Genomic DNA, 22,863 nt, shown 5'->3' with positions numbered 1-22,863 from the left:
CAAATCCCAAACGTATTCAAATTAGAATCGACAGAGAAAAGCAAATCCTCACATTTCAGAAGCCTGAACCAATGGGTATTTGGCATTTTTCTGCTTGATAAAGGACTTGGTATTGATTGATTTTCCGTTGATTGACTAATCAATGAATCAGCTAATCATTTCAACCAGTGTTTGTGGATGTGAGTTGGCTTAATTTGTAACGTTGACTACAGTACAGCCCCTTTCATCTTAAAATCTTGTTGATGTAAGTTAATCATTCCCGCACAGATAAAAAGAAGAATGTATCTAAGTATATTGTATTTGTATGTATTGTCATAGTCAATAGATCTTGACGAAACAGTTGCACCTGGCAGTTAGTAGGTATAAACATTCAATAACAAATAATCCCTTCGCAAGAAGTAGCTAGTAAGTGTGGTGCAACCGGTTTTAATTTAGTCTAACCCTCCACTAAGAAAACACTTTTTTATAGTTTGAACAGCTGATGCATCCAGCTCCAGGTCTAGTGAAATAAGACTTTAATCACACAACTCATTACACAAGACATCTGGGTCCCAACCTGTATTTTATACAACCCTTCTCTTGCTTGTTTGCACCCTTTCCAAACAAGGCGTCTTTATATATCAACTCCTCAGCACCACCAGTTCCCAGCAGTCCACAGGGAGCCATCTCACTGAATTGCAGGAAGCAAACGAAGAAAGAGAGAGAGATGAATGTAGGAGAGAGAGGGAGAGAGAGCGAGAGAGAGAGAGAGGGAGAACTGAGATGGTCTTTGTGGAGGAAGACCGCCTGATATTTATTCACTGAAAGGAGAAAAGACACTTTTTTTTTTTTTTTTTTTAAGGATCGGGTTGATTTTTTTTTTTTTTTTTTTCTTTTTTTGGAGGAACAGAGAGAGAAGCAGAAGCAGAGATGCGGATCAAGAGTGTATGTGCATGTTTGTCTGTCTTTGTCTCTGTATCTGTGTGCGTGTGTCTATCTTTTGGTCTATGTGCGCTGAATAAGCATGAGGGTGTGCGTGTGCGTGTGCATGTGTGTGTGTGTGTGTGTGTAGGCCCTCTGGGGTGGTGCTGAGCATCAGTGTGCTGTTTTAGTGGGCTTAGCTCTGCAGCATGTTGAACAGGCTCGAACACGCTTCTTTAGCGAGACAGCGATTACCCCAACCGTCCCTCCCCACGTACACATAAACACACACACACACACACACAACGAAAAAACACAGCAGCAGATTACTGCGATTAGTTCAGCACACACACATTTTCTTTTTTTTTTTTTCTTTTTCTCTCACAAGAGATAAAGTCCCCAAGGTCAGAGCTGAATGAGTTATTCATCAGGGTGGTGTGTGTGTGTTTGGGTGCGTGTGTTTTCCTGTGTCTATGAGTGTATGTGTTTGACTTTGTGTGTGCCAGCAGGCAAACGCAGAGGGCATATGTTGAAGATGAAAATGGATATTTATCATCACAGAGAGCTAAGAGAGGGCGAGCGTAGGAGGAGAGTAGTAGCGGGGGAAATGTAACTGCCCAGAAGGAGAAAATGAAAAACGGGGGTGTAGGGAAGGGGGGCGGACGAGGATGGTTTGGGATGGAGAGCAAGAGAGGGAAATGGAAAGCAGGAAAAAGACTAATAGCTGGTCAAGAAGAAGCGCTACATCTACAGATTGAAGAGAAAAATACTCAGATTTCTTGAGAAAAGTTGTGTTTTCATTTCTAAAGAGAAGACAGTTGATCAAATATTAATGTCGCGGCCTCTGCTCAGTCTTCTATAATTGATTTCTTTGCTCTTTGCCCGACAGAACCATATTTGGGTCACACATTTCCCGAGGAAAGAGTTGTGACACACACACACACACACACACACACACACACGCGCACACACACTCACACACGCGCACACACACACACACACACACCCTCTCCCTCACCCCACCAACACTGGCTCATTACCCCTCTGCCATGAGGGCTGTTTATATTCGGTTCTTACCCATTGAACACCTGCTGAGTCTCTCACACACACACACTCACACTCACACACTCTTACTGTTTTACATGCACATTAGCTCGCTTTACTTTAATGAATTTCTTTAGATTATGAAGTTGTTAAAAAATATGAGACAAAAGAATGGCTCCCTTTATTGATGTAAATGTTATTTTGTTTGTTTATGTTCTTGGTTTCAAGTAAGTATTTCTCTATAACACAAAATATCTTTTTGCTGAAATAACAGCAACAATCAAAGTTAAAGGTAATCTGCTTCATCAGGACTGTGTGGGTGTAGTGGAAAAGATTTGATTGACAGTAGCTGGCACCATAAGCAAATAACCTTTTAACCTCTTCAAGCCCAAACGTATGATGTCAAGCCAAACTTTTTTGGATCCACCGAACTTTACTTTGAGTTACAGTGGAACATTTCCATAGTATGTCCATAATATACCTGGTTGAATTTAGGGGAAACGTATATAAAATGATGCACAAGACAAGTAGAATAGAATTTTTGAATGGTCCAGCCATAAAAAAACCTATGTGTTGAATATTTTAGTGGAAACATCATATAACTGCAATGAAGTGTTGGATTAAGCTGATATAGAATATATGAGATACTGTTAGAAAGGGTGGAAAAGAGTGATACAGTATTTCCACCCTTAACCCTGCAAAAAAATGACTTTTTGGGCCCTTGGAGGCAGCGGAAACAAGCTGTGAACACAACGCTAACATGTCATCACTTTTTAAGTTGATATTGTAAACAGTTTTCCATTTAAACATCCAGCAAACATAGAGCAACATTAGCATTAATTTGGAGTTGTGTTTCTGGTCACTCTCCTTTTAGCTCTGTTTTTGCTCTCCACCAGCTCCTGAGGGAAATGCTTAGCTCTTTAGCTATGCTCTCTCTTAAAAACGACGCTACGGATGCAGTGAAAGTGAACTAATCAAAGCCAAGACAAGACTTTTTATAGGTGAAGTGAACTGCACAGTTGGTTCATTATTCTTTTTCAATTCATCACTACAAACGACCGCTTTCACATTACTAATAGTCATTTGATCAATTTTTTATATAAATTATTGATTGTGGCCACTTTAAAGCTACTTAAGGGCAAATAAAAGGGGGAAATGAGGTTGACCTTGAAGGTTCAGTCTTGAAGTTGAGGTGTTTATAGGTGTATATGCAGTGCTTTGATGTGGGTGACACAAGAGTGGATACCAGTATATGAAGACATCGGAAATCAGAGGTGAAGGGAGAAAATAAGAGACTTTCATATGACTCTCTACATCTTAATTCTGCAATAAAGAAGAGAACCTCACTTGGTCCTATTTGCGAGTGAAGGCATAGTAAGTGACTCATGATGTGTTTCCTGTGTTTCAGAAATGCTGCTGGATGACTTCCTGTTGACCTACCTGGTGTTCATGTCCACCCATGACCTTTGTCAGGCTCTGCTGGGACAATATCCTTACTGGCAAACACACATAATCACACACACACATCCTTTCAACCTCCACACTATCTCTCCCAGCCTTCTTTGCTTTCTCCTTGACTGCTCTCACCTATAGCAGCGCCCGCTGCAGGGGCCAGGAGGAGGGCAAGGACGCCCTCTTCAGGAAGCGTAAGGTACTGCAGCTGGTCTCCCACTGGAGCAGGCTTTACAAGGACTTCCTCAAAGAGGAGGAGCACGTCAGGAGCTTCATGAAGGTGCGGCACTACTCAACCTGCGAGTCACCCTGTGCCTCTGTCTTTTGTATTTCAATTATGTAATTAGTTTGATCCTCTGCTGTGCTCTCACATGTGCCACTGAACAACATCAGAAGTCTCATTCATCTTCATTTGTCTTCATCTGCCTTGTTCTAAAATGGGGTTGTCCTTCCCCGGTGCTGCGCAATAGGACATCAAACGTTTGGTGTGTGAGACAGAGCTGAAAAGTGTGTGAGTGTGTGTGTGTATTCTCGGAGCTTTTTGTCAGCAGCACCTACTGTTACACTGAACTGGGTTTCAGCTTTCTTCCACCAGGGAACTGTTTGTTTTGATGATGTTTTGTTTCATCCTACTGACAAAGGAGAAATTGAATAGCTAGACCAAAAATACAGGCACTTTAATAGTGTATTATGTTATGAAAGATTGTATACAATCATAATATGTGGTTCTGTTATTTTAGAGAATAATTCAACATAACCAGGAAAATTATTCATGTCATCAACTGTATCTAATCAAAAGCATCCACCTCCGATTGTATGTACAAATCGTCTGCACAGGATAACAGCATCAAAAAACACACATACAGATTCTTGTGTGTGTCACATTTGTCACCGCAGTGGTGCTTGTATACACTGTGTTCCCACTATCTTTTCACGTGGTCGGTTTAATCTGATCCGAACGCCTGTGACAACCATGACACTAAAAGAGAAACAGGCAAACACCTACATGCCCAACACGATCACACATGTACATAACCGCGCTCAGTCGCAACAAGCGCACACACTCACCACTCACTTGTCCCTCCATAACCTGATGGCTCCATTGCTCTGTGCCGGGTTGCCATGGAAACCAAAGTGCGAGGGTTGGCATGGGTATAATCTCATATGGAGTGCGTAACCCAGGTGATAGTTGCCTAGTAACAGAGGAATAAGAGGGGAATGGAGATGGGGGGCTACGGTGGGTCAATGACAGCGATAAGCAGGTGTGTGTAAGTGTGCGCGTGTGTGTGTGTGTGTGTTAGTGTTGTTACATGTTAGTGCATGTTGTCAGTGTTACTGCCTCCTCAGCTTTCATGCTACTTACTAATGCTCTGCCATGCACACAGAGACACTACCGAGTGTGCCTAGTCATGCATTTAAGTACAAGGCACAGAATTCGTCTAATGTTTTTTTAATGTATTCTACCTGTGTTGTTGTATCATTTACACTCAATGGTGCTCAGTAAATGAGCTGCACAGTAATGTCATGTAATGTTGGTTCACTTGTACGTTATGCCTTTTCTATGCCTCTTGTTTTTCTCATACCTACCTTAAGGACTGATGAGATGAATAAAAAAGGCTGTTTTTTATCAGTGAAAAACAACTGATAAATATATTAATATATTTATTTTAATATGTCAAGTTTATGCACTTCCCCACAGCTGTGTAAATAGTTGTAACAGCTCATCAGACAGCTGTTTAATGTGAAGCCAATGAAGCATGATAGGTAGAAACGGAGCCTGGAGGATATATGTTACATTGATTTCTGTGAGTGTATATCTGTGTGTGTGTGTGTGTGTGTAATGTTGCTGACACTGTGAACTTAGCCACCAACTCTGGTCATGTGCCATTAAAGTGAAGTGAAATAAGCAAAGATGAAGTCTAAGAAGACCAAAGACTGAGGCATTCAACAACAAATGTTATACCGTCAGTCAAAAAGCATCTAACATGAGATCATTGCTGTGTTGTCATGGATGCTAATTATCATTTTGGTCTCAATGTTAGACTCTCTACAGGTGTGTGTTAGAAGATCTGTATGAGTTCCCTACTCTGGAGAAAGACCTGAAGGAGTTTCAGAAGCTTCTACGTCGCAGACAGTGAGTGTATCTGTGTCTCTGCACAAGGACAGTGCTCTCTGTATTAAATGTGATGGTGTGCTAACGTCTCAGTCTGCCAGGCATCCCTCCTCACTGCTGCGTGTTTCTGTCTTACAGCACAGTGGATGACTGCCCTCCAAACCAAAAGGTAACACAGAAATGATCTATGATACCATCTGTAAAATCTATTAAATCTACAGTTTTTAAAGGTATAAATACATAAATAAATACATAAAAACATTAAATAAAATAGATATGGCAATGCCATTTTTTTCAGCTGATGTTTAGTACTGATGCTAGTTCTTATATTAGTCATTCTTTCCAGTAGTATACCACAGTTTTTTACATTGTGAAATAAAGCATTGAAGCCCATGGTGTACAAGGGGCTACACCTCGACAAATTGAAACAATTAGATCTGATAGAGCCGTATAGATACTTATACAGATGCAACAGTGCAGTTTAACTATGATACTAAAAATCTCTATGTCTGTTCTGTTCTCTCTCTGTCAGAGTAAACAAATGTATCAGCAGTTGAGTTTGAAGGAAAACTGTTTGCAACTCCGAAGTCCGCAGTCTGAGACTAGAGAGGGTGAGTAACACACACACGCATACACAAACACACACACTACCCCACACTGCCCAGGACTGTATACAATTATGCATAATGACAGTCTGGGAGTTTAAATTTCAATGTGCACATGCAAATTACTTAAATACAGACTGTTCAGTTTTTTTGTCTGCTTCTGTACTTGACCAAAATTAACTGAAGTCTCTCACTGAACATACTTGAGTGCGTCAACATTCATTTACAGAAATTTGCTGTTTATTTCACTGTTTTTGCTGTATCCATTTAGTATGTCACATAAACATATTCACAATATATTCACTGCTTTCTGAACATTTTTCATGTGTCTCCCAGTTATTTGTTGCGTGTACGTGAGCGCCGACTCCTACCTGAGTGTCCACACACACCCCTCGCTGGAGGCTCATGAGCTGCTAAGGATTGTGGGTCTGAAGATGGACAGAGCAGAGGAAGACATGATCCTTGCTGTAGTCTCGCACACTGGAGGTACACACACACACACGCACAAATACACAAATGCAAGTGTAATACATAGTAAACAAACTATCATAAGCAACAAATCCTTGTTGAAAATGCTCATTTTTTCTATCTATCTCCTTTTTTCTCTCTCTCTCTCTCTCTCCTTCTCTGTATATCTTTGTCTCTGTAGAGCGGAGGGTGCTACAGCCCAGTGATTGTGTGTATTCAGAGTCTCTGACCCCACAGGGGAAGCTTGTAGCCTGTCGCAGGGACCTCACAGAGATCTTGGTATGTAAATGCACTGTTCTGTTTGTGCTTCTGTCCTTCTGTAAAATTCAATCTTTTCATGTGTCTCATAAGCACAGATGAAGGCTAAAGATGCAGCTTGCAGGTTTAAAGCAAATCACAACCCTATCAAAAATGATTATTTGCATCCTCTGATATTGTTGGTAGCTTCTGTATCATCTTCTGGCTAAATGAGGCATGAAAATGAATATTCGAATTCCCTGACTGACATACTTTCGCAGTGTTACGATGAGTCATGCATTAAAAGCAAGCCGGAGACAGTCAGGCCAGGTGATTGTTGAAGTCTGACTCAATAGGAGAGGAAAGGTGCGAGCCACAACCGTGACGGCAGGATTGGAGAGTGCTGTATCAGGGCAAAGTGGTGTTCTGTAATGGCATGTTTTTCAGAGTGGAGCTTCAGTTGTGAATCCTTAAATAATTTTTGCAATATTGGGCATTTTATAAACTGCAAATTTTGGTTTCCTGCTGCATAGGTATGTTTTAGCAGCCTGTCATTAACCATTAATACCAGTATATCCTCTACGTTAGACGAATTTAAAAATCTACTGTCCATAGTGGGCTGGAAGACGTGATATTGAGACTTAGGTGTTACAGTATTTGGAGACATATTGTCTTGAGTTAACGTCAATTGTCAGGCTCACAAATGCAGAGTTGTAGTTAATACAGTATGGTGACCTGTAACCAGAGTTGGAGAGAACAATTGTATTGTAGGAATCACCACTCCCCTCTCAGCTTTCAGGTCTGCTTGAATGTAGACTGATAACTGAATGACCTTTCTCTCAGATTTGAAACACAGGACTTTTCTCAGGAGAGGGCTGAGACTCCATTACCACTACTGATGCCTATTAAAGACTGAAAGTTGAATCCAAGCAGATAAAGACCATTTTTTGCAAAGTATGCAACAAGAAATCAACCGGGCCGGATGGCTTGCCTGACTTCCTGCTAAAAACAGTCCTAAAACAGTCACACTGTTGTAGCTCTCTGTAAAAAGTCCATAATAATTCCTGTGCCTAAAATACCATGTCCATCTGCCAACAATGACCTTAGACCTGTAGCTTTAACATCTGTAGCAATGAAATCTTTTGAGAGAGTCATAGTAAACATGCTTAAGACAGATGTGGTTTCATGTGGGGACCCACTTCAGTTTCCATACTGGCAGGGGCGGAGTACAGAGGATGCTGTCATCATTGTGATGCACTTAATTAGTAAGCATTTGGAGAACCCCAAGGCATATGCGCGTGTTTTATTTGCGGATTTCAGTTCAGCTTTTAATACACTCCAATCACACCTGCTTTTCCAGAAGTTAAATGACATGCAAATAAATCCTTTTATTATCAAATGGTTTTATTCTTTCTTAACAAACAGGTCCCAACAGCCAAAGGTCAATGGCTCCCTCTCTGAGGTCGTAGACTGTAGTACAGGGGTACCACAAGGCTATGTGAGCTTATCCATTCTCTTCACACTTTATACAGATGAATGCAGAAACAGACAGCCAAATAATTACATTGTCAAATTCTCAGATGATACAATTATATTAAGCCTGCTGTGTTGTGATGACTGCCCCTTAGTGTACCAGGTCTGGTGTGATGGCCACTATCTCATTCTTAACGTTCGGACTCAAACTTAGCTTTATGGCACTTGCGCACTGGCATTGTTCTCTCCGGACTAGATCCTTGCTTGTGTTGTATCAACTCTCAGATGCACCTCACTTTGGATAAAAGTCTCTGCTAAATGAATTGTATGTTAATAAAGAAATGATATTTGACCCCAGGGAGGTAAGAGTGCATGACCCTGTGATCATTGGTGACAGTGAAATTGAGCAGGTGTGCTCCTATAAGTATTTGGGCATACAGATGGACATTGAATTAAAATGGAGTGTACACATTGAGAATCTGTGTGCTAGGCTGGCTCAGAGACTTCACTTTCTCCGCAGACTTAAATTGTTTTTTTCATTCTATGATGCTGTGTTGGGAAGCATCATTAGATATGATATGGCATCATGGCACAGCACCCTTACAGTCCAGTTAAAATCAAGAATTGATAACATGTTGAAAAAATGAAAGTGATAGGGAAGAAAGAACACCAGTCCCTTCACACTAACTTAATTATTTGTCTCATTCAAGACCTACAAATCATACGCTGACACCCCTGACCTAAATCCAACAGGAAGTCCACAATTCACCCATGAAAGTATGACTTTGTGCCAATTTTGAACCTTGAATAAACGCTATCTCCTCCTAGGGTGTTAATGGTATTGGCTTCAAACTTTAATACATGACTTATCACACTGTGCTGAATAAAGGTTATCAAAAACTTTGTAATAACTTGAACGGTGTAGATTTTGTAAGCCTCGAAAGTTGGAGTGCCACATCACACCTTACAATGTAAACCAATGGAGAGGCAATCTCTGGGCACGGACTTGGTGCCAAACTGGGGCATCTGACATCTAAACTATAAGTCAGACCACTTTCAAACCTGTATCAATAGATTTGCGACGAAAATTCCTACTAAAATATGATTTTAAATGTAAGATTTGGCCATAGTCATGAGATTAATGAGGATATTTCACAAGAGGAGTAATCTGAAATCCTTCTCTCCAGCTGAGAGGGAGAAGGAGGGAAGAAAGTGGGCGGATGGGTGTCATGGTTAAATGCAGCTCATTTTTGAAGGATACAGCAGGAAAGGTCTATATACTTACAGTACATTATATACAAACTTTGTATGAAGTTTGGTGTTATCATTTATTTTACAATAATTATGAGTCTTATATGTATAATTCAGTAGTGGAGATGACCTATGAGGGGAAGGGAAAAAATGGAGTGAGAGTGACAGTTAAGTGATAAAGTGCTGCAGAAAAATAAAATTGAAACTAAAATTTGTAGCTCTGTACTGCAGTTTTTCCTTTATTAAGGCCCGAGCACCTAGCAGTTCGCTCACACTCCCCATTCAAATATATGAGTATTTTACTGTGTCCAGCTGCAGTTACTTATTATTGTCTCTTCACATCTGACAGCAGTATTCAATGCTTACTTTTTTGTCAAGGAGTACATGTGTTCCTAAATGTAAAAAATTAGGAGCACACAGAAATTTAGGAGCACACTGAAAAATGTTCAAGTAACTGTTTATTAAAGACAACAATTTATCACATATTTTATATTTAAATGCTTTGTGTGTGTGTGTATGTAAATCAAAATGTATGTTCTCCTTATGGGTGCTTGATTATGGCAAAAAGCGTAATCACAATTATTTTTGCTCAATATTGGCATCACGGTTTTTTAACACTATTACTTTTTGACTATCATTTTTGGCGATTGCCGATATATGCACATATTTTTTCCCACTTTGCTGAGGAAACTATTACACATGCAACCATAGATTGTACTAAGTATGATCAAAAAAGACAATATATGATGGAAGAACTCAGGAAGACTAGAGTTCCAGAGCTCAGCATTAAAACTTTAATGAACCTGCCAAGTGGGTGGAGTAGCAGTTTTGGGTTTTTTTGAGTTTATTAGACAGACAGGATTGATGTGTAGGATTTAATATTTGGTCTACAGTCCGAAGCGGAGGGTGGCGGTAATGTGCCTAATATGTTATAATTTAGCTATCGTTGAAGCGTGTGGCTGTGGCGTGGCGTTGAGTATTGATGTTTCGCCATGACAGAGGAAATTGCTATAACTTTAGTGCACATTCTCCAGTCTGCCCCAAACTTTGCATGTTTGATAAGAGTCCCGGCCTGGACACGTCCACATGACAATATTCCATGAGTGATGCAAACTGGCTGAATAGCGCCCCCTACAAAATTGCAGCAAAGGAGCCCCAGCAGTAGGCAAAACAGTGGACAAAGGAAGTGATGTTTATCTCCTTCTTGCACTGTCTGAAAACAGCCCGGGTCTGAAGACATCTACATGCCCGTGATAGAAGCCCTTTGACTGCACTGCGGCCCGACGTGCGCAAGGGCGCGAAGGCCCGTTCAACGCTGCTTGCAGCTTTAATTTGGCTCTGTATCGTTTCTTTTGAATGTTTAAAATGTTGTACTATGTTTGAATCCCCCACCATTGCTCTGTAGTTTATTATTAAGTTGAGATATTGTTGCTTTGGTAAGCTTACTAAGAGATAGCCTTATTACCGCAGATAGAAGTACCTGTGTGTATATGCAGTATGTACTGTATATATTATCCTTCTGTGCACTAACTTTCTTTTCTGTGTGTGTGTGTGTGTGTGTGTGTGTGTGTGTGCGTGTGTGCGTGTGCGCGTGCGCAGCCTCCCTTAACAGACAGTGCTGAGCTAAGCAAGAGGCCAGTGCGACTTTTAGGAATCAACACCTGGGACGTGGCAGCTGCTCTCACACACTTGGACTGGAGCCTCTTCAAATCCATCCATGAGGTAAACACACACAAATTTACACACACAGCATGTGGATGTAATTTATTATAAATTCATGACAGACATTGCTGGAACATAAGCATTAAAGATGCAAATGCTCCACAAGATTTGCTGGATCATGAGTACAGAACGTCTTCTGCAGCTAAGCGGCTGTCAGGAGGAGCCGAGTATTTAGAAATTTAGACAATGTTTTGTGCTTGATTCTCACATTTCACTAAAAATGTTGATCAGCGTTGTTCAGAATGTTAAGAGTGATGAAACAATTGAGTCAGTTGATTTATCAATTTGTCGATCAACACAGATAATTGACAAATTTAATTCTGTCATTTTATAGACTAAATGATTAATCAAATAATTAACATAATGGAGAGATAAATAGATAATGAAAATATTTATAAAGTAGCTAAGATCTTAGAGGGAGTATATATTTTGGGGTGTATTTTTCTGAAATGTCTGATCCACATGCAGCAGGAGCTGGTGTACTACACCCTCAGCCGTGCTCCTGGTACCGCCCACACAGCGGCGCTCTCAGTCCTCCTCCAGCGCTGTAACGAGGTGCAGCAGTGGGTCATGTCCGAGGTGCTCATGTGTGTATCGCTCAACAAGAGAGTGCAGCTGCTCAAGAAGTTTATCAAGATTGCAGCTCAGTAAGAAAACACACACACACACACACATCCTCAGAAATATACACATATAAAATTTCGAGATTTTTCTGCATTGTGATTAAAATGTTGCACATTTTTGTGTGACTGTAGTTGCAAAGCTCAAAGGAATTTGAACTCTGCATTTGCCATCATCATGGGTCTCAACACAGCAGCTGTGAGTCGACTCAACCAAACCTGGGAGGTAAGTGTGTCTGTTATTGCTTTTATTGTATTTATACACATGCTTTTTATTTTGAATCTAATTCTGACCAAACCACCTTCCTTTCAGAAATGTCCGGGGAAGTTCAAGAAGCTCTTTTCAGAGTTGGAGCTCATCACGGTGAGGCCTACTGAAGAGAGAGATACATGATATTATGTTCCTCTTCTGATTTGATAGTAATCCAGTTTTAAATATAAAATGTATAAAGCGTTTGCATGTTGACTAAATTGTTGTCAGTACCTCAGCTCCTCTTTTCTCATCCTTTATATTCTGTCTTTCTCCAGGATCCATCTCTTAACCACAAAGCCTACAGAGAAGCCTTCAAGAGAATGAAACCTCCCAAGATCCCTTTCATGCCTCTTCTCCTGAAAGGTATCCTTTCTAACTCCCCACACAGACACGCACACACACACACACACACACACACACACACACACACACATATTTAATTGTTCTTAATGTATTACACCTGAACGCCTGTCCTCTGCTCTTAGATATTACCTTTATCCATGAGGGAAACAAGACCTTTCATGACAACCTGGTCAACTTTGAGAAGCTGGTGAGTGGAGTCAGTCTTACAGTGTCTTAGTAGCCATTTTGGTAATTTTACCCCTCTGCCCCTCTCATTTTTAATTTAAGATGATGAAGACATAGTAATTATCATATCAAAATCAGACTTGTTATATTTTGAACGTTATAGTGAGTGTGTTGTGTACTGTATGTGTATCGGTGTAACTGTGAAATAATACATCAGACTGTAAGAATTTTAGTCTTCGTTAACCCACCAGAGTAAAGGGACATTAAAGGATAGGTTCACATTTTTTTTCAAGTCCGTCTTAAAACAACAGTCAGGTGCCCCTATAAACACTGAAATAGGTTTTGCTCGCTGTAATCATTCCTGTTCATACAGACCATCAAGAGATCCCTTCCTAATGTAAGTGATGGGGACAAAATCCACAGCCCTCTCTCTGTGCAAAAATGTATTTAAAAATTTAGAGAAGCCTCAGCCACCTGACATCAAATAAAGTGGATATCTTCCACAGTTAGTCTTTTTAGTAAAAATGTCCCTCTTTGTGTCTCGATGGACAGTGTTTTCCTGTTCAGCTGTGGTGGAAGGACAGTAACAAAAAGAGGACATTTAGCACTAAAAATACTGTAACTTTGAAAGATATTGACTTGATTTGACTAATTTGGGTAGCTTAAGCGTCACATTAACTTCAAATAAACTTTGAAATACATTTTTTGACAGAAGGAAGGCAGCAAGAAATACACATGTCAAGGTTAATTTGGGCACATGACTGTTTTCTTTAAGACAGACTTGAAAAATTATGACACTGTCTTATAATGATTTTTATTGACCCCTGCTGGAGACCAAGGAATAGCAGGAACCTGGCACAGCTTACAGCCACCTCACAGCTTGGCAAAGTGATCAGACACTCCTGGATGATGCCAGTGGAAAAATTAACAAAGCAGGATGAGATGCTGATCAGCATTAACCATTGAAGACGCATTTCACATTTGTGAAGATGGAGTAAATCTGTCAGGAGTAGAAAACACTGACTGATGATGGAGGAAAGAAAATAATAGCTTCAGTACATCTGCATTGTCTCATTTCAAATCAGAGAACAAAGTTATTAGGCGTTCTTTATTCTTCAAGTTTTAAATATTTAAATGTACCTTTTAATATATAACATTTTGACTGTTGAATGTGACATGTCTTCTCCTAAACCAACAGCATATGATCGCAGACACGGTTCGAATGATTCGCCACTGCCAAAGTGACCAACCAGGTGAGTCTGAGTAAATTTAGTTGGCGCAAATGATCCTTCTTGTGAGAAACTGTTGATGTTGTATGGAATATTGATGTTTGGATCAATTCATTGTGAGGACTCTACTGCCATCTGCAGTTGAGTTAGTGTACTGCACCTGTACCTGAGTTTGTCATCTCTCCCACTCAGTTTCTCTTACAGTTTCTAAGCAACCATTTCCAGACTTTTTCTCTCTTTATATGGCCATAATACAGTCTGTGCTTGTACCGAATGTGTGTTCTTGAGTCAATCAGAAAACTGTGTGACTAACTTAAGTGTTTCGTGTTTGTCTCTCAGGCAACGAGGTGATCGGGGTCGACAGTGCGGACGTGAGGGCGAGCGTTCACTACCTGCACATTATCGACAATCAGCAGACGCTTTTCGAATTGTCACACAAACTGGAGCCACGCGCCTGAACAGGCACACACACAGGCGTGCCCTCATACACACAGACACAAAGACACTGGACACAATGCAATGGGAAACGCTAGCACTGAGTGTGTGTGCTGTGTAGGACGAAAAATGTCACGCACACACACTCACACATACACACTGCAACAAAATCTCACTACCAGCAGTGGTGCCAAGCGGAAAATAAGGTGCCATGTTTTCTGACAAAACCCACATAAACACGGAGCTCAACTCAGCCTCCGCCACAGCAGTTCACATGTGTTCTCTAAAGGCTTTATGACATTAAACGTGTGCTTATAAAGGATTTATAAACTCTGTACAGACTCTGTGAACTGAAAGGAAGAGATTCAGCACAGCAAGGCAGAGATTTGCCAAACTGAGAAAGAGAGAAGAGGAGGATGTAATTAGTTTGTACAGTATCTATTGGACTGAATATACCCTTGTTTTTGTTCTTGTGATGAGCTTTTGGTTATTTATGAGCCTGTTCAGCAGGTGGAATGTTTCCTTTATTTCTGTCAAAGTCTCGTCGCCCCACTGGAGGTCAACAAGGACTTGATAGCCTCTTCATCATTTCAATTACAAACACAAAAACATCTATAGAGGAGTTAGAGGTGTTTATAACCTGACGGCCATAATCTGCCCCATCAATGGTCTCATTTTATTTCATCTACATATCTGCCTCGTGACGCATGTATATCCAAGATACATGCCATAGTTATTTAGGTGTATAATGTAAAGCTTGTTTTGGTTATCGTGTGGTAGCATATTATATAACGCAAGCAGCAACCGGTGCAACATTTCAACATGCCTATGACACCTTTTTACCTTTTGTCACTGGAGCTCTGTCTTTTAAATAAAAATGTACAGCCCCAGCGAGTGAAAAAAGGTGCAACATTAACAGTGTTTTGGACCTGGCATGTGAAGGAAGAAGTGTGAGAGGTTTTTACTGACTGACGATTAAAACACTCGAGCTGTCCTGAATGTGCCAGAGTTCAATAATGAATAGTGACTGGTTATCAGTTCTCCTTGTTTTCCCTGTTTTCATGTTAGTCCTGGTTGACTTTTAGCCAAACACTCATCATGCACTCCTCTCACTGAACTGTGATGTTTTTGTGTGATAAGATATAATTTTACATTGTATATAATATGGACCTATACATTTTTTCAGTGCCAAATGTTACATTGAGTCCTGCAGCATAGATGTACTGTAGAGCTCTTGGTTTATTTAGGAATCAGTGTGTTTTTTTTATTTTTAATAACATAATTTGATTTCCTTCAAAGAGCCCTGGGATGATATCTGGTCCTTGATCATGTAATGCAGATCTGACTCCTCTCAGAGGTGCTTTCTGACATTCTTATGACTGACTTCAAGGTGTGTGCGTGTGCGTGTGCGTGTGCGTGTGCGTGTGTGTGTGCATGTGCGTGTGTGTGTGTGTGTGTGAGAGAGAGAGAGAGAGAGAGAGAGAGAGAGAGAGAGAGAGATGGCATCCCACTCACCTCGGGTTGCTATGGAAACAGTCCCATCATAGAGGGTTATTTTTTTCTTTATTTTTCAACCCTTGAAGTATATTGTGTTAACAAAGATAGCACTGCACAACAGAACTTTGTTAAATAGCTTTATTCAACAAAATCATGTTCATGAGGAGATTTTGACATTGACACTGACTGAAAAGATGAGAAGTGGTCTTATGTGCACAAAGATTTCACTGTCAACAACACAGGGTTTGGACAGAATAATTGAAGCACTATTGCAAGACTGTCTGGCAGGAGTTATATAGTTTAAGTTGACATATTACAAATAGAAAGACTTGGTTAATTACAGTTATCACTAGAACATTGATTCTGATCATTTGAGCTGTCCCACTACATGTTTGCAAGGAAAACCTATCCTTTCTGTATCTGATCAATTTTCAAATATGGATAAAATCTTTCTGTTTGCTATTCAAATCACTGAGGATCCTTCAGTTTGTCTTTTTGATAATAAAATGATCACTCTGACTGTTAACATCAGGGAAGAAGTGCAGCATGGGATGAAGGGAATCACTCAAAAATTATATACGAGTGATTATGCATACAAATTAAGACGAGACAACCAGAACCAGCAGCATTTTTCACATCTGGCAGATGTTATTAGTGTTTGTATTACTTTGTCCTCGCCCTGTGTTTGTTTATGCACAACAATTCACTTCAATGGTACATTTCTGCTGAGTAGATGGTGAGATTCCTAAATGGTATGTAGCGATGCATGTCTGGCATTGTTTGAAAAGTTATAAAGCATGGGTGGGGTTAAAGTGCAATACAGTAGAAATGTTTTTGCCACAAGTGTTCATCATTGTTGTCGTCATCATTTCAACGCTAAGCCTTTCAGAGCACAGAGCTGCAAAGATTTTAGTGCCAAAAGCATCTTTGGTTCATTACAAGACAAAATCCAAAGATGATCTGAAGGTGAAGACACACTTTTAAATAGAACTTAAGTGTTGTGTGAGCAGCTTGGTCCTTATCTGTGAATTAACACTTCCTGTGGATTCTCTGACACTGAATGTGGAGCCAGTCCTGCTGAGACTGTTACAGTAACCCAGGTGGATTTTCCAGCTAATTCAAAAGGTTATTCATATTTACTAATTTTAGATAAACCATCCAAGATTATGAGAGTAACATTTATGAATTCTGGGAGTGGATTTCTTTTTGAAGATGCTTTTTGTGAAACCAAGTCAGTGATTTTACGACTGCTAGTGCAGATAAATTAGAGTCATGGTCTGTTCATATTCAGTGCCATAGAAAGATGTTGTGGAAGTCATTTTTACTATTAACCTGTACACGACGCACACATGCACACACCTCTGCTTGATGTGTTTAAAGAGCAGAACAATTGTGCTATTATTTATTGTAATATATAGTTTATTTATGTATTTCTGGGGTGACGACATGTCAGTTTATGTGCCATGTTCAGAGGTTCAACAATGTGGAAGTGCATAATTCAGGAAGATGTAATGCTGGAATGTAAAAGTACTTGTCGTTATGTGTTGTGGCCACTTGAGGGCAGCAGGAGAGCAAGTTAGTGTGATGATGCTCATCTCTCTCCTCTGGTGTCAAGTGCTGTAATGGAGAGGAAACCAACATGAGGGTGTATTTAGTGTTTTTATTGGTCCATGTCATGACTGTTTAAAGTTATGTTTTCTTCAAAGCACTGTTGTTTAAAACCTGTTTGCATGATAAAACAGAAAACACAAAGTTCACAATGCAAGAGAGGACATGTTGAAGGCTTTGTACTAATGTAATATTGTTAATGTGTAAATATATGCCCATGTTTGGTATGTTGTTAGTATTTATCTGTTGTAAATGAGAAAAAAAGTCAACCACAAAGCAATACGTCTCCCCTCGTGTCCCTTCAACCTTCTGACAGCTGAAGCCACATGTCTTTTCTAAAGCTGCGTTTTACTATGTCAAAATTTTACCGAAAATGAATAAATTATAGGTTTTATGTGACATCTCCTGCTGAGCTGGTGATCTTTTGTTTCAGTTATGTTCAGACATTGTGTGGTAGTGTACAACTGAAAGTGTTTGCCAAGTGCATTTAATAGTGTGCCAGCAGTGCAGACAGCCTCTCTGAAGCATATAAAAGAAAGCAGCCTTTCACCTGTCTCTGCAAGATTCTTGATAACATTTAACAGTGCAGATCAGCTCCAACTAACGGATCAACCTCTCATCCTGCTCCTGTGACAGAGAGACACCATCATGCTCTTGTTCCTCTTTTTGTTTGGTCTGGCTCTGGGTGCCGAGTCTCCTTCAGGTGACCATCAATTGAAGCTACAGCATGGTAACTGTCCCATGTTCTGGTTTGGCTTCAACCACTGCTGCTACAAGTACGTCACCACACGTATGACCTGGGCTCATGTAGAGCTCTACTGTGTGTCAGAGAGGGCCAACCTGGTGTCTATCCATAGCCTGGAAGAACAGGAGTTTGTCAAATCCCTGATCAAGAACTTTGACGCTGCTCAGGGAAAAACCTGGATCGGACTCAATGACATCCCCAAAGAAGGCAGATGGATGTGGTCTGATGCATGTGCAGTGGACTTTGTCTTTTGGGATGCAGAAGAGCCAAACAACCATGGAGAATATGAAAACTGTGTTCACAACAAACATGATAGTAATGTGAAATGGATAGATTGCACATGTTCTGACACTTATCCCTCTGTTTGTGCATCTTGCATAGTCTTTCCTTAGGAACTGAGATGGTTGCTGAAAAACAAAAAATGCGAGTTTTCAATTTTTATACAGACAACATCTCTGATTTCCTTTATTTTCATGAATATTGAACATTCACACATGTAACTCCAGTGATTGATCAAAAGGAATATTCGCACAACTTTTTCCCCATTTGACTCTACAAAAATGTATTACTGATAGAATTGCAAAAACAATAATTAACGATAATGGCATGAAGACATTTCAATCCACAAATTTTTCCTCTTACATTTTACTACGTCAAAATTTATTTTTAGAATAAATGTAATGAAAATGAATGTTTTTTGTCAATCATTTTGAAGGGGGATAAAAGCTGCAATTTGTATTAAAAGTATACATTTTTGTTATAAACAATTACAACAATTAACTCCAACTTTCCTAAAATAATAATAATCTGTTTTTTTAGATGACATTAATTGCATAACTAATAATGTTTTGAGAAGAAATAAGTTCACATTTTGCTATGAAGGTTGTGTCTTACAGTAGTTTTTTCATGGGGTCCCCAGGGACCCCAGTCGGTAGCCCTTAAATATGTTGGTAGGATGAAGGTTAATGCACAATATTTGTAAAGATCTGGGACAATTTTTATTAGGCCTACCAAAGAAGCTTGGACTCAGGTAGATAAAAGCAACAAGTCCTTTTCTTAGCAAGAAAATGTGTACTATATACCCATAAAAACTTTCTACTTGAATTTATTCCAAATGTAAAACTCAGTGCCACAATAAAAAGATAAAAGGATTTTATCTGATATTATAATAATGTTGTTGGGCATGTTTTTTAATGCAATAAAAATATAATCATGTGTTCTTATCTTCCACCCATTTTCCTTCATCCGTTTCCTTGATATAACTGACTGATACTGTAATAATGTTGTTGAGCATTGTTATGATGCAATAAAGATATAATTATAGAGAAAAACAAACAAGAGAGTTCTCCTGAAAATTCCAAAGTTCAACAACTGTAAGTCAATAATTAGCAGTTATTGCTTCTCTTTGGTTTCCTTGTTTTCATTTCCTGGATGATTTTTAACCAAACACTCCTCATGCACGTGTTGTTTATTAGACTATGATATTTTTGTTCCAATTGATAATAATAATTTCTATATTGTACTTTATATATTATGGACCTATACATTTTTCAGATGGCACATGTCTTTTCTAAAGCAGCATTTTACTACGTCAAAATTTATTTTTAGAATTAATGTAATAAAAGTGAATGTTTTACCCCGAATACTCTATCTTATGTAGATGATAGGCTACTGATATATATCCAAAAGAAGGCAACAAAAGAGATTGAAAAAAATGTCTCAACATTTATATGGCAAGGAAAAAAAACAGATTTCCAAATGCAATAACCTAGGCTGTCATAGTAGACTCATCTATAAGTGGGTTCACTGCTATCTAAATTAAAGACAAGATCCTCTTGAGTCATGTTGATCAGTGACAACCCAACACTTGAGAACTCTGTTGAGGTCCAGCAGGATATGAATAACGTCACGGATATAAATGGTACTTTTTCATGTATAACTCTACTCATGAATAATATGGATTGCATAATTATTATGTTATGTGTTTATCACAAGTTCAAAATTCTACTTTTGGAATTCCTCAAAAAGATGTTTTTGCTCATTTTCAAGCTCACCACCTCAAATTATCACAGGATGTGGCCCTTCTTGGACAAATAGAGAAGTTCATAATTAACTTCACACTGAACAAAGGTTTTATTTCATATTTTTGTAATAGGTAACAGAGCAGTAAATAATATAATACTGAAAAATTTGTGAAGGGAAAAGGACCTTTGGGAAGAATGTATTTAGGCCTCCTATTCCCTTCTTTCTAATAAACAAAACAGATCTTATAGATCCCCTTTGTTTATTAAACGTAAATTGACAGGTGGAACTTTTACTTTTGAAATTAAATTAAAAATAGCTGAGTTCTGGTCGCGGAACCAAAGAGAATAGTAACATTTTAATGCAGAATATTTGTAAAGATCTGGGACAGTTTTTATTAGGGCCAACAAACCTTGGACTCAGGTAGATATAAGTGGAATGAACTCCTTTTTTTTAGCAAGAAAATGTGTACTACTGTATATGACTGTATAATATATAATAATATCAGATATAATAAATATAATAATCTAATCTACTTGAAGTTGTTCTAATAGAAAAGCTCAGTGCCACAATAAAGGGATTAAATGGTTTTGACTGATACTGTAATACTGTTGTTGAGCATGTTTTTGATGCAAAAAATATATATTTATATAGAAAAACAAACAGCAGAGCTTTCCTGAAAGTGCCAAAGTTCAACAACTGTAAATCAATAGTGATCAATAATAAAGTAGTTTTTGCATCTCTTTGATTTCCTTGTTTTCATTTTAGAGTCCTGGTTGATTATTAGTCAAACATTCGTCATGCACGTTTCTCATTAGACTATCATGTTTTGTTCCAGTTGATAATAATAATTTTATATTGTACTTAAAATAATCTGGATCTATACATTTATCTATCAGTGACAAATGTTACATTGAGTCATGCATCTACAGATGTACTGTAGCTCTGATGAAGACCCACTTTTAAACAAAACTTCAATATGTTTAGATACTGTGTGGGTGAGTAAAACTGCTTGTGCTTTTGACCAATGATATCACACCAACAGTGCAGACAGCCTCTCTGAAGCATATAAAAGAAAGCAGCCTTTCACCAGTCTCTGCAAGATTCTTGATAACATTTAACAGTGCAGATCAGCTCCAACTAACGGATCAACCTCTCATCCTGCTCCTGTGACAGAGAGACACCATCATGCTCTTGTTCCTCTTTTTGTTTGGTCTGGCTCTGGGTGCCGAGTCTCCTTCAGGTGACCATCAATTGAAGCTACAGCGTGGTAACTGTCCCATGTTCTGGTACAGCTTCAACGACCGCTGCTACAAGTATGTCTCCACACGTATGACCTGGGCTGATGCAGAGCTCTATTGTGTGTCACAGAAGGCCAACCTGGTGTCTATCCACAGTCTGGGAGAACACAATTTTGTCAAATCCCTGATCAAGAACTTTGACGTTGCTTGGAGAAAAGTCTGGATCGGACTCAATGACATCCCCAAAGAAGGCAGATGGATGTGGTCTGATGGATCTGCAGTCGACTTTGTCTTTTGGAATTCAGGAGAGCCAAACAACCATAGAGGAAATGAAGACTGTGTTCAGACCAATGGTGATACTGATCTGAAATGGAATGATGTCCCATGTTCTCTCACCTTTCCGTATGTTTGTGCTTCTCGCATAGACTGTCTTTAGCAACTGGTATGACCTGGGCTGATGCAGAGCTCCACTGTGTGTCAGAGAGGCCAACCTGCTGTCTATCCACAGTCTGGAACTCAACATATATACAATTTTACTTGTGTGTACCGAAGTTATTTCTCTAACTCTTACTTTCACCATTGTTGGATGTTCACATAGTCAACTCCAGTGGTTCAATAAAAAAATCTGTGTGTTTGAAAAATTTCAGTGTGCATTTCAGTTTCTTTTTTGTCTCAGTTTGACTATACAAAATGTTTTATATTATATAATTACATCCAAAGGCATTTACTTTTGACAATTATGACATAAAGACATTTCAATCCACAGATTTTTCCTTGCAGGTTTCTGTAGATTTAAATGATTGTTTTAGTTAAAGTGCTTTTACATGTCTGTTCTAGATTTTCATACTCTTTGCTTGTTGATTAAATGAAGGAACATCACATGAATTTTATATTCTGATTCATCAATAATAGGGAGTTTTGTTACCTTTAAGCAGCCTCCTCCAGAGGACAGTAATTCTCTTTTTAACTGCAACACAAAGTATCTTCCCAACTCTCCATAGACCTTATTAATACAGATTATCATTTACCTTTTGGGGTATATTTAAGAAATGTGTAGCTTTTCCAGTATATATGTGTATATTTTAAACTGTCACTCTTCACATGCACACAACATAACTGTTTTGCCTAACCTACCTAAAACATTTAATCTACAAGTAAATCGAGAGTTTTACATTTACTAACATGAGCAAACATATCTGTGGAGGTCTGCTTATACAGCTCCTCAATGGCAATTATAATGAGTCATTTTAATTCATTATGACACTGAGATATTTAAAGCAATATTGAATCTCTAAATTTTCTCCATTTCATACAAACATTATTTTACAAATATCAGCTTTTCTACAACCGAAAACAAAAACTTGAGTTATATAACTGTTGACCATCAATGTCCATTTCTCACAGAAGTCACATGTTTTAT

At 39.0% G+C, this 22,863-nt stretch overlaps 3 protein-coding genes across 4 annotated transcripts in view; all 3 read left to right on the top strand.

Annotated features, from left to right (window-relative positions):
• Positions 1-17,834, top strand: part of rapgef5a (Rap guanine nucleotide exchange factor (GEF) 5a) — a 51,522-nt gene extending 33,688 nt beyond the window's left edge. For both annotated transcript variants that reach the window (XM_044335718.1, XM_044335717.1), the window contains 15 exons: positions 3,353-3,431; positions 3,532-3,676; positions 5,439-5,530; positions 5,648-5,678; positions 6,042-6,120; positions 6,451-6,600; positions 6,764-6,861; positions 11,143-11,265; positions 11,734-11,912; positions 12,021-12,111; positions 12,199-12,249; positions 12,414-12,501; positions 12,624-12,688; positions 13,865-13,919; positions 14,235-17,834. In XM_044335718.1, coding sequence (XP_044191653.1) covers positions 3,353-3,431; positions 3,532-3,676; positions 5,439-5,530; positions 5,648-5,678; positions 6,042-6,120; positions 6,451-6,600; positions 6,764-6,861; positions 11,143-11,265; positions 11,734-11,912; positions 12,021-12,111; positions 12,199-12,249; positions 12,414-12,501; positions 12,624-12,688; positions 13,865-13,919; positions 14,235-14,353 — 1,445 coding nt within the window. In that variant the 3' untranslated portion in view covers positions 14,354-17,834. The remainder of the gene's footprint in view (positions 1-3,352; positions 3,432-3,531; positions 3,677-5,438; positions 5,531-5,647; positions 5,679-6,041; positions 6,121-6,450; positions 6,601-6,763; positions 6,862-11,142; positions 11,266-11,733; positions 11,913-12,020; positions 12,112-12,198; positions 12,250-12,413; positions 12,502-12,623; positions 12,689-13,864; positions 13,920-14,234) is intronic.
• Positions 17,835-17,893: 59 nt separating this feature from the next.
• Positions 17,894-18,809, top strand: LOC122969752 (echinoidin-like). The gene has a single exon (XM_044335719.1). It carries the CDS (start codon positions 18,084-18,086, stop codon positions 18,570-18,572), a length of 489 nt encoding a protein of 162 aa, XP_044191654.1. The 5' UTR covers positions 17,894-18,083; the 3' UTR covers positions 18,573-18,809.
• A 2,523-nt stretch (positions 18,810-21,332) lies between these two features.
• LOC122970305 (lactose-binding lectin l-2-like) lies at positions 21,333-21,879 on the top strand. The gene has a single exon (XM_044336435.1). It carries the CDS (start codon positions 21,391-21,393, stop codon positions 21,877-21,879), a length of 489 nt encoding a protein of 162 aa, XP_044192370.1. The 5' UTR covers positions 21,333-21,390.
• The last annotated feature ends 984 nt before the right edge of the window (positions 21,880-22,863 follow it).

This window comes from Thunnus albacares, chromosome 19 (genome assembly GCF_914725855.1).
Source record: "Thunnus albacares chromosome 19, fThuAlb1.1, whole genome shotgun sequence".
In the NCBI taxonomy this organism is placed as follows: Eukaryota; Metazoa; Chordata; class Actinopteri; order Scombriformes; family Scombridae; genus Thunnus; species Thunnus albacares.
The sequence above is the reverse complement of the archived record's forward strand: the minus strand, read 5'-3'. Positions and strand labels throughout refer to the sequence as shown.

Coding starts and splice junctions, on each gene's coding strand:
- LOC122969752 (XM_044335719.1), top strand. CDS start 18,084: ATGCTCTTGTTCCTCTTTTTGTTTGGTCTGGCTCTGGGTGCCGAGTCT.
- LOC122970305 (XM_044336435.1), top strand. CDS start 21,391: ATGCTCTTGTTCCTCTTTTTGTTTGGTCTGGCTCTGGGTGCCGAGTCT.